General features: G+C 46.3%; 1 protein-coding gene across 6 annotated transcripts in view; it reads left to right on the top strand.

Moving 5' to 3' along the window:
• ERCC6 (ERCC excision repair 6, chromatin remodeling factor) overlaps nucleotides 1-14,382 on the top strand; it is an 81,154-nt gene extending 66,772 nt beyond the window's left edge. For 3 of the 6 annotated variants that reach the window (XM_059662090.1, XM_059662092.1, XM_059662093.1), the window contains 10 exons: nucleotides 1,295-1,390; nucleotides 4,686-4,901; nucleotides 5,573-5,683; nucleotides 6,083-6,202; nucleotides 6,799-6,893; nucleotides 8,127-8,272; nucleotides 8,357-9,058; nucleotides 10,922-11,126; nucleotides 11,703-11,781; nucleotides 12,814-14,382. In XM_059662090.1, coding sequence (XP_059518073.1) covers nucleotides 1,295-1,390; nucleotides 4,686-4,901; nucleotides 5,573-5,683; nucleotides 6,083-6,202; nucleotides 6,799-6,893; nucleotides 8,127-8,272; nucleotides 8,357-9,058; nucleotides 10,922-11,126; nucleotides 11,703-11,781; nucleotides 12,814-13,236 — 2,193 coding nt within the window. In that variant the 3' untranslated portion in view covers nucleotides 13,237-14,382. The remainder of the gene's footprint in view (nucleotides 1-1,294; nucleotides 1,391-4,685; nucleotides 4,902-5,572; nucleotides 5,684-6,082; nucleotides 6,203-6,798; nucleotides 6,894-8,126; nucleotides 8,273-8,356; nucleotides 9,059-10,921; nucleotides 11,127-11,702; nucleotides 11,782-12,813) is intronic. The other 3 variants (XM_059662088.1, XM_059662089.1, XM_059662091.1) reach the window with 2 other exon arrangements.
• Nucleotides 14,383-14,976: the final 594 nt, after the last annotated feature.

The following is a 14,976-nucleotide window of genomic DNA, read 5'->3' as shown; positions in this document are numbered from 1 at the left end:
GACCACCCTTCTGTTCAGCATCTAAAAATAAATCCCTTGTAGATATTGAGTGTTGAAACTCTAACGGATCTGGGAGATTGGTCATCAAGGCTACTTTCATGGCTGCCTCTTCCCTTCCCAGCAGAACTCATCTCCAGCTTTAGTCGTGGTCTTAGCTCTCCCCACAGGTCACCCGCCCCTGCCGGCCGCTCAGGCCACAGCCCTCTGACTGCCTCTGAGTCCCCATCAACCACGTGCTGTGGTGATTCATTCTCTCCTTCTCTGCTTCACATCCTCATAAGTCAGTGGGATCGTCCGATGGCCTGCTCGTCGGCACTCCCCAGTCCTCTCAATATTGCAGTGTTGCTGGATACCTTCAGTATCCCTCTCCCCACCAGGAATACCGATTTAGCTTATTTGCAACACTTTATTTTTACTATGGAATCCTAGAATGCTGCTTCTTGTATTCCATGCAGTAGCCAACGCAAATTGCTTCCGATTTTTAAAAAATGCCCCACTTTTCCTCCCATTTGCACCTGAGGCCCCTCTGCCTGAAGGTGTTCCCACCCCTCTGCAAGCGCACACACACAGGTTCCACTTGGGGACCTCACTAGGCTCCGCTGGAGCCTCTCCTAGACTGGACTCCGATTTCGGGATTTTGTCTTTCCCATCTTCGGATTCCGCATGGCACCCAGAACAGTGATTTGCAGACGCTAGGTACCTGGTGAATAACTTGTTCAATTAACTTGCGATTGAGAGGGGAGGCTTTTCTGTTGCCATTTTTAAAGGACTGAAATGTGAATTTAAGAAATTAAGAATTATAAACACTCGGTTCTGTTTTAGAAGGATTACTCAAGTGGTGTTTGCAAACATTGAAGAGGAAAGAAAGTGGAGGAAGGGGATGTGTCAGCCTGCAGAGTCCGTGGGAGCAGAGGTGTGGGCCTGACCTGAGGCAAGGGGGCATCATGGGAGGTGAGCCTCCCAGCATGTGGTGGCTAGGATGGAGCAAGCCCTGAGCACCTGGTCCTGGGCTCTCCTGTTAGCAGGAGGCCAGTCTTCAGGGACTCTCAGGACAGTGGGTGGGGACCAGGAGGTGGACAGAGGACAGAAATAGGGGTTGATGAGAGGAGGGAACTGGACTCATTGTTCAGTTCTGAGATGTGGCTTCATTTTGTTTTTTAAACAAGAGATACATTGTTAAAATTGCATACATTGTGCTGTTGGATTAGGAAATTTCATTGATACTATAATTATTTTATTCTGTTAAAATGTTTTTTGAAATTATAGTTTTTTTGTTTTATTTTCTCCCCCATAGGTCTTATTTTGCCGTCTTACAGATGAGCAACATAAAGTCTACCAAAATTTCATTGATTCCAAAGAAGTTTACAGAATTCTCAATGGAGAGATGCAGGTCAGTTAAGTGAGAGAAGCTGGAGAAAGGAAGGGAAGCGGGAAAGAACGGATACCAGCGCCAGTCAGGGTTCACTGTCGCTCACTCTCTCTCTTTTTTTATTTTTGTTTGTTTAATCCTCACCTGAGGATATTTTTTCCAGAGAGAAAAGGAAAGGGGAGCGAGTCAGAGAGAGGGGGAGAGAGAGAGAGAGAGAGAGAGAGAGAGAGAGAGAGAGAGAGAGAAACATCGATGTGAGAGACCCCTGCACACATACTGACCTGGGCATGGGGAGTGAACCTGCAACCCAGGGACATGCCCTTTACCGGGAATTGAACCCGTGGCCCTTTAGGGCACAGGCCGACACGCTAACCACTGAGCTGACTGCCAGGGCACCACTATTACGCTCTTCAAAACATTTTGGTGCAAGCCTTCATTTAGAACCTTTACCAGAAGAAAGAGACCACGCTATACTCCGGCACACTCCCTTTGGCCTGTGCGGAGTACTGTTAGACTTGAACCCAGCAGCGGGGGTCTAGTGGGAGGGCAGCTCTAGATGACAGATCTGATGGTGAGTCCTTTGGGGGCTGCAGATCCATACAGGATGGGGTGGAGGGGGCAGTCTTGGCCTGCTGGGGTTACCAGGCGCCTGGAGGAAGAATTATCATTATCCATTTTTCCGTGATAACATTTTAGTTATTGGTAATACTCAGCAGTGTGTGAGGAAATGTCTGTTCAGTAAGTGTATGTAGTAGGTTTATAATCAGCATTTAAGTCTCAAGCTTCATGTAAACTATTCAACGTGTTTGTGTTTCAGAATTGTACATTGTGAGTTGTGCTTTATTTATTTGACATGTAAGACTTTCGTAAACCTTGACCTGTTCTCACTGGAGTAGCACGGTATGCTCCAAGGTGCACACTGTCCTGCTTATCCGTGGGTAGACAGAGATGAGTGCAGGGACAGGGCTACCTGTGTCCGTGGCATCTGCATGCTTTTCCTCCAGGTTAAGTCACTTCAGTTGTTTTTTTATTGTATTTTTGTTAATCCTCACCCAAGGAAGTTTTTTCCATTGATATTTTTAGAGAGAATATAAGGGAGGGAAGGAGGGTGAGAGAGAGAGAGAGAGAGAGAGGGTGGGGGGGAAACATTGATGTGAGAGAGACACATCGATTGGTTGCCTCCTGCACACACCCTGACTGGGGCCGGTGATGGAACCTGCAATCCAGGTACCCATGCCCTTGACCCGGAATTGAACCCACCACCCTTCAGTGCAGGGACTGGTGCTCTAACCACTGAGAACACTGGCCAGGGCTCATAATTTCTTATTTTGTCTCCTATTGGAGGTTTGTTAAATCATTCACATTTATTATCTCTCCTAAATCTCCCCTTATCTTCAGGTGCCTCCAAGTCTTGAAGCTTTAGATCAGGGGTCCTCAAACTACGGCCCGCGGGCCACATGCAAATACAAATATTGTATTTGTTCCCGTTTTGTTTTTTTACTTCAAAATAAGATATGTGCAGTGTGCATAGGAATTTGTTCATAGTTTTTTTTTTAAACTATAGTCGGGCCCTCCAACGGTCTGAGGGACAGTGAACTGGCCCCCTGTTTAAAAAGTTTGAGGACCCCTGCTTTAGATGGTCTAGATTCTCACTATTCAGTAGATACAGGATACGAGCCACATGTGTGATCAAAGTGTTCCAGTAGTCACTTAAAAAAAGGTGAAGAAAGATGGCAAAATCAGTTTTAATGGTACATTCATTGAACCTGATATATCCAAAATGCTTTAATATGTAATCAATAGTTATGGAGATATTTTACTCTTTTTTTGTAGTTAAGTCTTCAAAATTGGATAGTTGACCTTTAACTCGGGCTGGGGTGCCGGTACCCCACCCCACACAAAAATCTGCTTTTAACTTTTGACTCCTCAAACACTCAACTGTAGTTGTCCCTTGGTATCCAAGGAGATTGGTTCAAGGACTCCTATAGATACCAAAATCCAAAGATGCTCGTGTACCTTATATAAAATGGCGTAGAACAGTGCATACAGTCGGCCCTCTGAATGCATGATTTCCAGTCTTGGATCAGAAGCACCGTTCCCGTCAGTGGTTGGTTGAGTCCAAGGATGCTATGCCTGTGGATACGGAGGGCTGGCTGATGTATTGAAAAAAGTTTGCCTTCAGTTGAAAGGGTCAGTGTATTTACACTGTGGCTCCTCTCAGTTCGGACCAGCCGCACTTCCTGTGCTGTGGCCACACATGCCTGTGACTGCTGTGTTGGAGGCAAGGGCTGGGGAAAAAAGATGAGTTAGGTGACTCTGGGGTATTTTGACAATGTTCCTCATTTATGCAGATTCTTTATAGTGTATTTGTTTAACTATTATTTACTAGTCAGAACTATCATAGTCTTTGACTACTGGCTCAGTTTATGACTTTATCTTTTCCTGCTTGAGCTTTTTTTAAAATATATTTTATTGACTTTTTACAGAGAGGAAGGGAGAGAGATAGAGACTTAGAAACATCGATCAGCTGCCTCCTGCACGCGCCTGCTGGGGATGTGCCCGCAACCAAGGTACATGCCCTTGACCGGAATCGAACCTGGGACCCTTCAGTCTGCAGGCCGACGCTCTATCCACTGAGCCAAACTGGTTAGGGCGCTGCTTGAGCTTTTATACTGGGGAGCTCGATGTGCGTTGCGCTCTGAAAACTGGCGAAGGCCCTCCTGCCAGGCACGGAGGCAGCGCTCTCCTGCTGTGTGTCCTGCAGAGTGAACCACCGCACGTCTTTCCCGTTTGTGTGTTTCCCATGCACACACTGTTTCTGATATGATACTAGTGGAAACCTCTGACTCATATTAAATTAGAACTTTTAGTGAGTCCTCAGGAGTGTACTATTTCAGTGCATTTGCTAAGTTACGTGACTGATTTCTGCCAGTTGAGATGGGCGTGACATTTTTTATTTGTATGTAAAAGATGAGTCAGTTTTATGTATCATGTTTTTTTCTGATGCTGTGAGCTGCCCACCTTTTCTCTTAGTGAGGGAGATAGATAATCAGGAATTGAATATGACCTCCACAGACATGTTTGGTCCAGTAGAATTTTTTTTGTTTCTGGAGAACTTGCCCTGTCAGGAAAAGAAGATGAGTGAAGGTTGATTTCTTCTAGCTCCTCATATGGTGATTAGGGAGGAAGCTAAGAAGCGAATGAAGAATTCCTTCTTAATCTGCGTTCCGTATCGAATGGCCTCCTCCCCTCCTTCCTGCGTGACGGAGTTTACACCAAGTCGTCGTCTGGAGCGCACATGTTCTCTTACGCCTAGGTTTTCTCTGGCCTGGTCGCCCTGAGGAAAATCTGCAACCACCCTGACCTCTTTTCTGGAGGCCCCAAGACTCCCAGAGGCATTTCCGATAATGAACCAGAGGAAGACCAGTTTGGACACTGGAGACGTTCTGGGAAAATGATCGTTGTCGAGTCCTTGTTGAAGATATGGCACAAGCAGGGCCAGCGAGTACTGCTGTTTTCCCAGTCAAGGCAGGTGAGCAGACAACGCTCACACAGGAGACAAGTTGGTTCCTTACGGCTTATAATTCACAATAGGGGGTATAATCTAGAGCAGCCGTGGCCAAACTACGGCCCATGGGCCGGATCCGCCCGTTTGAAATGAATAAAACTAAAAAAAAAAAAAAGACTGTACCCTTTTATGTAGTGATGTTTACTTTGAATTTATATTAGTTCACACAAACACTCCATCCATGCTTTTGTTCCGGCCCTCCGGTCCAGTTTAAGAACCCACTGTGGCCCTCGAGTCAAAAAGTTTGCCCACCCCTGATCTAGAGTAGTGATCCCCTCAGCAGCTCCACCTGCTGATACTGGGTGGCAGCCTGCTAATCTCTTTGGGAGCTTAGATCTCTCTCTAGATTTGGTGCTCAGAAGTTGGCTTTTTTAAAGGGCTTAGTTACCATGTGATTCTGGGTCAGGGCGAGTTTGGGCCTGAACTCAAATAAATGCCCAGCTATTTACAAAACTTGTAAAAATTAACAGCAGAGAAATCCCCAAAATACTCATAGCAATTTATGTCCCTCAAAGCAAGAAACCCTTTTAATGTGACCGTTGGGAAGGTGTGACTGTTCACACAAATGTGAAAGCACTCACGGGGTTGTGCGTTTAATTTTTAAACTCTTACCCCCCATCCTCTCTCCCAAACAGATGTTGGACATACTTGAAGTCTTTCTTAGAGCCCAGAAGTATTCCTATCTCAAAATGGATGGCACCACGACCATAGCTTCAAGACAGCCGCTGATCACAAGATACAATGAGGTGACCAGTGACTGGCAGTGATGCCGGAGCTGTTGCTGCGTGCAGAGGCAGGCGTGCCCGCACCGCCTGAGCGTGCGGGGTCTGGGGTGGGCAGCAGGGGGAGGGGGAGTTTTTGCTTTTAACTCTGTGCATTTCTGTATTATTGATGTGTGTATCTGTGTGCATGTAAAATTATTAATGTGTGTATATTTTTTCTTGAAAACCCAACTTTTACATATCAACTAATATTGCTATTAAGAGCAGGAGTGGTGAGATGGCATCTTTGACTGACCAGGGTCTCTAGTCCACAGCCCATTCCTTATCTCAGGGCCATGTTCCGTGGGTGGAGTACGGGCGGTAGAGGTGACGATTCTCTCTGGTCCTAAACATGCACACTCAGTGTTGTGTGTCTTACTCTAGGACATGTCCATATTTGTGTTTCTTCTGACCACTCGAGTGGGTGGCCTCGGCGTCAACCTGACAGGGGCCAACAGAGTCATCATCTACGACCCCGACTGGAACCCAAGCACCGACACGCAGGTCTGTTTATTTTTTAAAAGGAGTGTGTTGCTGACATAGTTGGCCCTTGAACAACACGGGTTTGAACTGCCTGAGTCCATTTATCTGAGGCTTTTTAAAATAAGTACAGTAAATGTCCTTTGTCTTCTTTCTGATTTTCTTTTCTCAGGCTTACTTTATTGTGAGGCCACAGTATATGTACATACGACATACACAGTATGTGTTTACCGACTGTTTGTATTACGGGTCAGCTCAGCAGTAGGCTGTCAGCAGTTAAGTTTTGGAGTGAGGTTACCTCGGGTTTTGTGCGGGTCCGCAGTCGGTTATGGGCCGCACCTGGGTGTCCGCAGGGCTCCGTGTTGCTGCTGGGCTTCGGCCTGAGGAGGACGCGCTTCTGTTTGTTCACAGCCTCATCACCAGGTCTGATAAAGGGAATTGTTTTTCAGGTAGAAATAGCGGTCTCTCTGTCACTGGCCTGTTTATCTTCCTAGCAGGCCTGAGGGGTATCAGCCTCATTAGCCAGCACTCTGACTGGGCGTGGAGGGCAGCACCCAGCCACCTGTCTCTGTCAGTGCTTGTCGTGGGGAGGGCCCTGCTGACGCGTGCTCTCTCCGCAGGCCCGGGAGCGCGCGTGGAGGATCGGCCAGAGGAAGCAGGTGACGGTGTACCGGCTCCTCACCGCGGGCACCATCGAGGAGAAGATCTACCACCGGTCAGTGCGCAGGGCCCGCCCTCCCGCCGTGTGTGCGCGGGACAGACCCACCGCCGGGGCAGGCAGGCGTCTTTTGTAAAGCAATGGTTGCTATAACCTGAGGGAAAATGTGGTTTTTGAAATTTTTGTTTTGTTTTTATATTTTATTTTTCTAAAATAAGCCTTATTTTAGTTTTTTAAAATGGCTTATTGTGAGGTTTTTAAAAGATGTCTTTGAACATGGTCATTGTTCTACTTTATTAAACTTCAAGGACTGCTTCTGTTTAACCTTCATCCTGTTATTTGAAAGAATTTTCCTACCTACTATAGTGTGCCATCTTTTTTCAGAAAAATTGTAAGACGTGACAGAATTAAAATGCTAACAGTATTGGTATTTACACATGGCATGTGGGTGTGACTGGCGTGGGTGTTCTGTTCGCTGTGGCTCAGGTGCCCCATAGAGGAAGGTTGACCAGCATACCTGTGTCTCCTCCGTCTTTCTCTCTGTGAAGAGGAGCACTTCAGCAGTGGAATGGAGCGATGGCCAGTTTCGCCCGTGCTGGAGACTTTATTGAACCACATCTCAGCTCTAAAGGGAGGCCCCTGCTCTCCACCATGTGCTGGGCCACTGTGGGGCCGTGCGTGTTCTTCAGGGGCCTGGTGTGAGGGCTGGAGACCAGTCGAGTCCTGAGGGAGAGCTCTCCACTTAGAAACACACGCCTCAGCCTGAAGAATGAGCCACTGGGCGGAGCAGGGCTCCTTTATTGGGGGATCTGGGCAAGAGTGACGATGGCATGGTGCTTTAGTGTGGGGTGTGGCTCAGGAGTTGGAAGCTGGTGAGATAGCTCCAGGTGGAAACTTTGCAAAGCCCAGGTCGGGGTTTGTGGAGCCCGTCATGGGAAGGGGCCTGGTCCAGGAGTCAGGGGCTGGCTCTTTGCAGCTTAGACAGTCTATGTGCCACTTAATTGTGTGGAAAAAGGTGTTTCTTGAAATGTGATGAATCTTGGAAGTTGCAGAAACCCATGGGGTATAAATAATAGCAAGGCATTATTTCTAACTTAAATTCTGTAAAACATGGGAGACCACCTGATGTTTTGTATACTTCTTGAATTGTAATTTCCAAGGCTAAAAGTTTTAGGAATTATTTAGACCCCTGTACAGCTGCAGTTATCATATCTCTCTTATATTGTTTTATAATTAGGATTTTGAGGTAGAGCTAACTGTTGTTTCATACCAGTTACTTTCTATCTTTAGACAAATCTTCAAGCAGTTTCTGACAAATAGAGTGTTAAAGGATCCGAAGCAACGGCGGTTCTTCAAGTCCAATGACCTCTATGAGCTGTTCACTCTGACTAGTCCTGATGCATCCCAGGGCACAGAAACAAGTGCTATTTTTGCAGGTATTACAGAAGCTCGTTTAACTTGACGGAATAAATGATACAAGAATTACAAAATGTAACATTAGTGTGTTTTTCCTTTTACAGGAACTGGCTCAGATGTTCAGACACCCAAACGCCATTTAAAAAGAAAACTTCAGCTGGCCTTTGGAACAGACCATAACATTCCAATAGGCAAAAAGTTCCCTGGTTCTGATGCATCCGCCAGCGATGGCACAGCATCAGCAGAGAAATCCGCAGCTGTAGGAGCTGCAGTAAATGCAGTGCCTTCTAATCAAGGTGACCCTTTGCGAGAGGCCCCTCGGACACCTGGCACTGGAGCTCGTGGTGACAGACTTGCCGAGGAGACAGACGCAGTGATTAGACTGGAGGACTGGCCAGTGCCGAGTGCAGAGGGGCAGTGTTCATGTTCTCCAGGAATCAGTGACACGGGCAGGACATCTGGTGGGGAAAGGATCGGTGAAAAGCAAGGTCTTTCTGATAAAAGAGAAAGCTGCCAGGTCCAAACTGAACCTCTTTGTGAGAATGGACAAATGGACAATAACTTCTGTAAGCACAAGTCAAAAACAAAACATAGTGTGGCAGAAGAAGAGACCCAGGAGACGCTTCTGAGGCCAAAGCAAAAGCCCAAGAGCTCCAAGTGCCATAGAGACGCCAAGTTTGAAGGAACTCGAATTCCACACCTTGTGAAGAAAAGAAAGTACCGGAAGCAGGACAGTGAAAACGAGCAGGAGAGCAAGCAGCAGAACAATGATGACTATGTTTTAGAAAAGCTTTTCAAAAAATCAGGTAATCCACCCTGGCCGGTGTCTCAGTGGTTAGTGTCAGCCCGTGCACCGTAGGGTCCCGAGTGCCATTCCTGGTCAAGGGCATGTACCTGGGTTGCAGGTTCAATCCCTGGCCCTGGCTGGGGCATGTGCGGGAGGCAACCGATAGATGTGTCTCTCTCACATCGATGTTTCTTGCGCGCGCTGCCCCTCTCTCTCTCTCTCTCTCTCTCTCTCTCTCCCCCACACACACACACACACACACATACACACACATATATACACTCCTCCTCTCTCCCTCCTTTCACACTATCTAAAAATCAATGGAAAAAAATATCCTTGGGTGAGGATTAACAAATAAACAAACAAAAAAAAGTCAGGCAATCCTTTGCTGAATTTGCCACAGGTGTGCTGGGGACAGACATGAGTAGGCCGTTTCTAGCAGTAGCAGCCTCTGCTGACAGTGCTATCTACTGGAAGTAATTTTTTCTCCTAAAATTAAGATTTGAAATTTATTGACATTTTTGAAACTTTTATTCGCCTCTCCCTTTTGAAGACCTAGGATTTGAAACTTTGGAGAACAATAGTACTTGACATAACCACTTACGGGAGGGGTGCAATGCTTTCAATGGACTTGTGCTGTCTGAACGTTAATAGGAAATCTCCCTACATGCTATATTTATCTGATTTTCCAACCACAGGAGATTGCAGTAACAGCAGGGGAGGGGGGCAGGGCAGGGGTATGGCCAGAGGCAGGCACTCCGGAAGCAGGAAAGCTGGTGGCTAACCTCAAGGGAGAACAGAAGAAGTCTCAGCAATGTGTCAGGACCCGGGGACGGCAGTCCTGCCAGCTTCCTCATCCGTGGGGTGTGGTCCTGTTCAGGCCTCAGCAGGTCGCTGGGATGGTTCTCTGTTCAAGGAGGCAGCTTGGGATGGCATTTCAGAGAGAAACCGTCTGGGCCCGATGCTTTCCTGTAACTGGTTAACTCTGCCTTTTCTGCAGTTACTGGTCTGTTTTCCTAGCAAATTACCTGTTTTGTCCCTTTTTCAGGTTCATTTGCATAGAGACAGAAAATACTCTTAAAATGTTTCTTTTTAATTTACTTCTTTTTCAAGATAATTTCCCCCTTGTCAATTCTAATATTCTATGTCCTCCCGACACACACCATTTTTTTCTTGATCAAGTTAGGCTAGTGGTTTGTCTAGTTTGTAAATTTTTTTTTTTTTTTTTTAGTAAACCAAGATTTTGATTTATTAACTAGATCCATGATTGTTCTCTACTTCATAATTTTTGCTTTTATCTTCATTACTTTCTTCCTTATGCTTTTGTTTTTGTGTTTTGGTGAATTTTTTTGTCTTTTTATAAAACCATTTGACTTGGAAATGTAGTCCTTATATTCGTTTATTTTTACTGATACAAGTATTTAAGGCTATGAATCTTCCATTAATAACTGCATTAAATTAGTCTAATATGTAATATTTTCATGGTCATTACATTTAGAAATTCTATAATTCTGGTTTATATTTTTCCCTTCAGTAAAGAATTTTTTTCTCTTAATTGATTCAGAAAGATAGCTTTATTGAGATATAATTCACATACCATACCATAGAAGATTTTAAAATTCCCAGATAGGGAGGAAGAGGTGATGTTGAAGTTAATGATCAAAGCATCGTGCTTCCATTGTGTAAAACAGGGACAGTAATAGTCTCTACCTCAGACCGTGTGGTGAAGGTAAGTAGCCACAGCATGTAAGTGACTGGGTCTCGGTAAATAAAAATAGTCATCGTTTTCCTCTACCTGTGACATGCTAGACTGTACGGAAGAAAAACTGCGATTGTTTCCAACCTGAAATAACATGTTTCCTATTTCCTGTGTTCTTGCTAGTTGGCGTGCACAGTGTCATGAAGCACGACGCCATCATGGATGGAGCCAGCCCCGATTATGTGCTGGTGGAGGCAGAGGCCAACCGAGTGGCCCAGGACGCCCTGAAGGCACTGAGGCTCTCTCGGCAGAGATGTCTGGGAGTGGCGTCTGGTGTTCCCACCTGGACCGGCCACAGGGGGGTTTCTGGTGCACCAGCGGGAACAAAGTAAGAAATGCTGCCCTGCCTGCTGTGCTGCGAGAAGGCCAGGCCGTCCCGCTGGGCACAGTCAGGGCAGGCGTGGGCGCTCCCCCTGCTCTTCTGCAGGGGAAACCTCAGGGAGGGACGGGCAGCCAGCTTGTGGGACTCAGCGAAACACGTTTGTAACCTTACCTTCTTCTTCACTTTGGTCCCTGCTTTCCAAAGACAAGCTTTCAGGGGGAAGGAGAGCTGTTTTGTTAAAACCAGGAAGAGGTGCAGAATCACGGTTAAGCCTTCATAAGACATCTCGCCAGCTCCCTCAGTGGGCGTGGCTGTGCTGCTCAGTGCACTCTCCGGGAAGGGTTTTCCTCCCCGGGGGGAGGCAGTGGCCCCCGTGTGCTGAACACGGACATGGAGTGGTTCTTGCTCGAGATGCAACATTTCTTCCCAGGGGAGTAAAGCAGAGGAAGGGCGGGGCCATGGCTGTGAAAGAAGAATTACGCAGAACAAAAGTTTTCCAGGAAGAGTTTAGTTGTTGAAAGGCATTTTCATCTCTTAGTCACAAAAACAGCCATTTTATCTGTGATTCTTTCCCTTATTTAGGAGTAGATTTGGTCAGAAAAGGAATTCCAGCTTCTCTGTGCAGCATCCTTCTTCGACGTCCCCAAAGCAGAAACGCCAGGTAATGTGATAGCCTGTCCGCTTTTCACCTGGGAGACTTGATGGGATTCCCAGGAAAATGTAACCCGATTCGGATGTGAAAAAAGTCTCTGGCTAACACCACCTGCTATTTGTGCTGCCTGCTCTGATTTATGAACCTCTTTATTCGAATCTAAAAGGCCAGCTAACTTCCTAACAGAAGAAGTCTTTAACCCACAATCTGGAGCAAATTCTCTATTTTGCCCTTAGAAAGTTAATGTGTGTGGGGGGAGGGTGTTCATACAGGGACAGGTGACAGGTGGAAGGCATGGCCCACGCAGCAGTACCAGGCTCAGTGGTTCCAAAGACCACTGCCCCAGAGCAAAGGCCTGAGATGCTTGTCATTCACCAGCTGCCGGCGCTCTGCACGGTCTCGCCTGTCCTGTAACGAACGTCCGAGTGCTCCACGAGAGCAGCCGGGCCTCGCGCCCTCGGGCCTCGGTCACTCAGTGCTCTCTCTGGTCTTTTCTGGTTAAGGGCTCTGCTACTGATAACCTTTGGAACTGCCAGGTTCAGACTCCTATTTTAGATGAATATGACTAGAGAAACTGTTGTTTTTAAGGAAACACATAGGAGGTATAAAGTAGTAAAGAATAAAATATATAAAAGTGAAGAAAAAGAAGTACAGCTCAATATTGTTCCTTAGCCCACAGTGCCAACCTAGACCAGGATAAGTTTGGAAGGAAGAGCAGAAGCCCACAGAACTCAAGCTTCCTAGAGGCAGTTTCCTGGCGCCTGCTCCCCAAGCCCCTCTGCTCTCCCTCCATCCTCATCACGCAGAGTGGCCACCAAGTGAATAGTGTAGTTTTGGGTGTCTTTTTGTTGTTGGTTTTAATGCGGGTGGAGTTAGATGGCTGACTCTCCTTTCCCTTTGTGGTGTTTCATTCTGTCCCCACAAACTTGACACCCTGGCCCGGGCACCCATGTTACTGTATAGCCCCTCAGAGCTTTGGGGAGATTAGTGGACCATAAGGTAGATGGTAAACGTATCAATACAGTGCTCTTGCTTCTGCAGGACAGCATCGTGAAAAAGGATGGAAAAGATCACATTTCTGAGCATTTTAGTGGAAACGTGGAAGCTGTAGAGTCCTCATCCGGGGCCCTCGCTTCGTCCTCACTGTTGGCTAAAATGAGAGCCAGGAACCACCTGATTTTGCCGGAGCGGCTGGAAAGTGAAAACGTGCACCCTCCCGAGGCTTGCGCCCCGCCGCCCTCCAGCGCGGAGCACGACGACCTCCTGGTGGAAATGAGGAACTTCATCGCCTTTCAGGCCCGCGTGGACGGCCAGGCCAGCACGCAGGAGATTCTGCAGGAGTTCGAGTCCAAGTTAACAGTTTCCCAGTCTTGTGTCTTTCGAGAACTGTTGAGAAACCTCTGCACTTTTCATAGAACTTCTGGTGGGGAAGGAATTTGGAAACTCAAGCCAGAATACTGCTGATTAACATTAATTTCTAAACTTTTAATTGACTTTCCAGTGGCAATTTCCAAGAATTATGATTAGGGCTCATGTCTGTCAGCAGAGGTTGGCTGCATTTGATGTTTACTTTGAATGATAGCTACCTCATAATTAAAACTTTAAGGAAGAAGAAATTCTTTGGGACTTAAAAGTTTTATAAACACATGGGTTGATTTTTTTGTTGCTCTGAATTATGTTATAAAACCAGGGGCCCGACAGTCGTAGGACACGTTTGTTCCTTTTCCCAAAAGCCGCTTTCCCGGAGACGCTACTGCTCATTGAGAAGTCTGTGGACTTCAGTCCCGGAGCCGCTACTGCTCATTGAGAAGTCTGCGGACCCAGAATCGCAACAATTCTTTTTATTGCACTAAAACATGTCTTCTATTCAGTGAGACCTGTTCAATAAATTAATTCAATATCTGACAACAGTGTTGTTTTTGGTGCTTAAATTTTTACAATGTTTAAATTTATCATTTGCCACCCCAAGAGAGATCAGATTTATCTTTTGAATCATCTTAATTACCTATAAATAGTCTTTCTTTTAAGGTGCTGTTGAATTGGCAGTTAGTTTTGTTAGTAAAGCATGAGATAGCCTGGGATAAATAAGACGTGTTTTAGAAAGTTGTAGTGTACTCAGTTTTATAACAAGCAAAGTCCCTATGATGACTGTTGGTTTTAGGAAAATGAAATGTTATCCTCAGAAACAAAAACAAAACAAGCAGAACCAAAAGCGCAGATAACAGCCAACACACCCATGCTCACAAACATCGCTCCAGAGCCCAGCCAGATCTGCCCACATCCCAGCCCGCTGCGCCCGCGATGGGAGGCGACCTCACCGATTCCTTTCAGTGGTCTGTCGCTCTCCTAGTGGTGCTGGTGGCTGTCAGGCAGCACTGCTCTCCTTAGGTGTCCTCTGTCCTGTTTCCATCGCTTCCTGTGCCTTCCTGATGACTCTCCTGTTTAAGGGTTGGTTTTCAGCTGCTCTTTCTGGCTGGTATTTCTGTGTTTGTAGTTCTGCGATGGTGCTGTTTTGAACCTTAGTTTGTTTTCTTAGTCTGTTTTTCCTTGTTTCCTTCTCATTATTATGTTTAAGATCTCAGCTCTGAAGTCGTTTGTTTTTTAGAGAGAGTGGAAGGGAGGGAGGGAGGGGGAAGAGAGAAACATCTGATGGTTGCCTCCTGCACGTACCCCTACCTACCGGGCCCTTTAGTGCATGGGCCGGCACTCTCACCACTGAGCAACAACGGCCATGGCCTGAAGTCTTTTCTTAAAGTCATTGTATTCCTTGATTTTTTGTTCTAGACCAGTGATGGCGAACCTATGACACATGTGTCAGAGGCGACACGCCAACTCATTTTTTTGGTTGATTTTTCTTTGTTAAATGGCATTTAAATATATAAAATAAATATCAAAAATATAAGTCTTTGTTTTACTATGGTTGCAAATATCAAAAAATTTCTATATGTGACACGGCACCAGAGTTAAGTTAGGGTTTTTCAAAATGCTGACACGCCGAGCTCAAAAGGTTCGCCATCACTGCTCTAGACTATTCAGTGCCACATGTTTGTTTCTTGGGTTTGTTTTCTCCGGCTGCTGTTGGTCCTCTCATTTCCTGTATTATGCTGGCCTTCCTCCTGTTCCATTGCTTTTACTTCTACACCTACTGGAAGAGCAACTGTGTCCAGGTCTGTAAGCTCCTCCCTGCCGCCCCAGAGGGGCTTG

This window comes from Myotis daubentonii, chromosome 13 (assembly GCF_963259705.1).
Source record: "Myotis daubentonii chromosome 13, mMyoDau2.1, whole genome shotgun sequence".
In the NCBI taxonomy this organism is placed as follows: domain Eukaryota; kingdom Metazoa; phylum Chordata; class Mammalia; order Chiroptera; family Vespertilionidae; genus Myotis; species Myotis daubentonii.
This window is presented reverse-complemented; position numbering and strand designations above follow the sequence as displayed.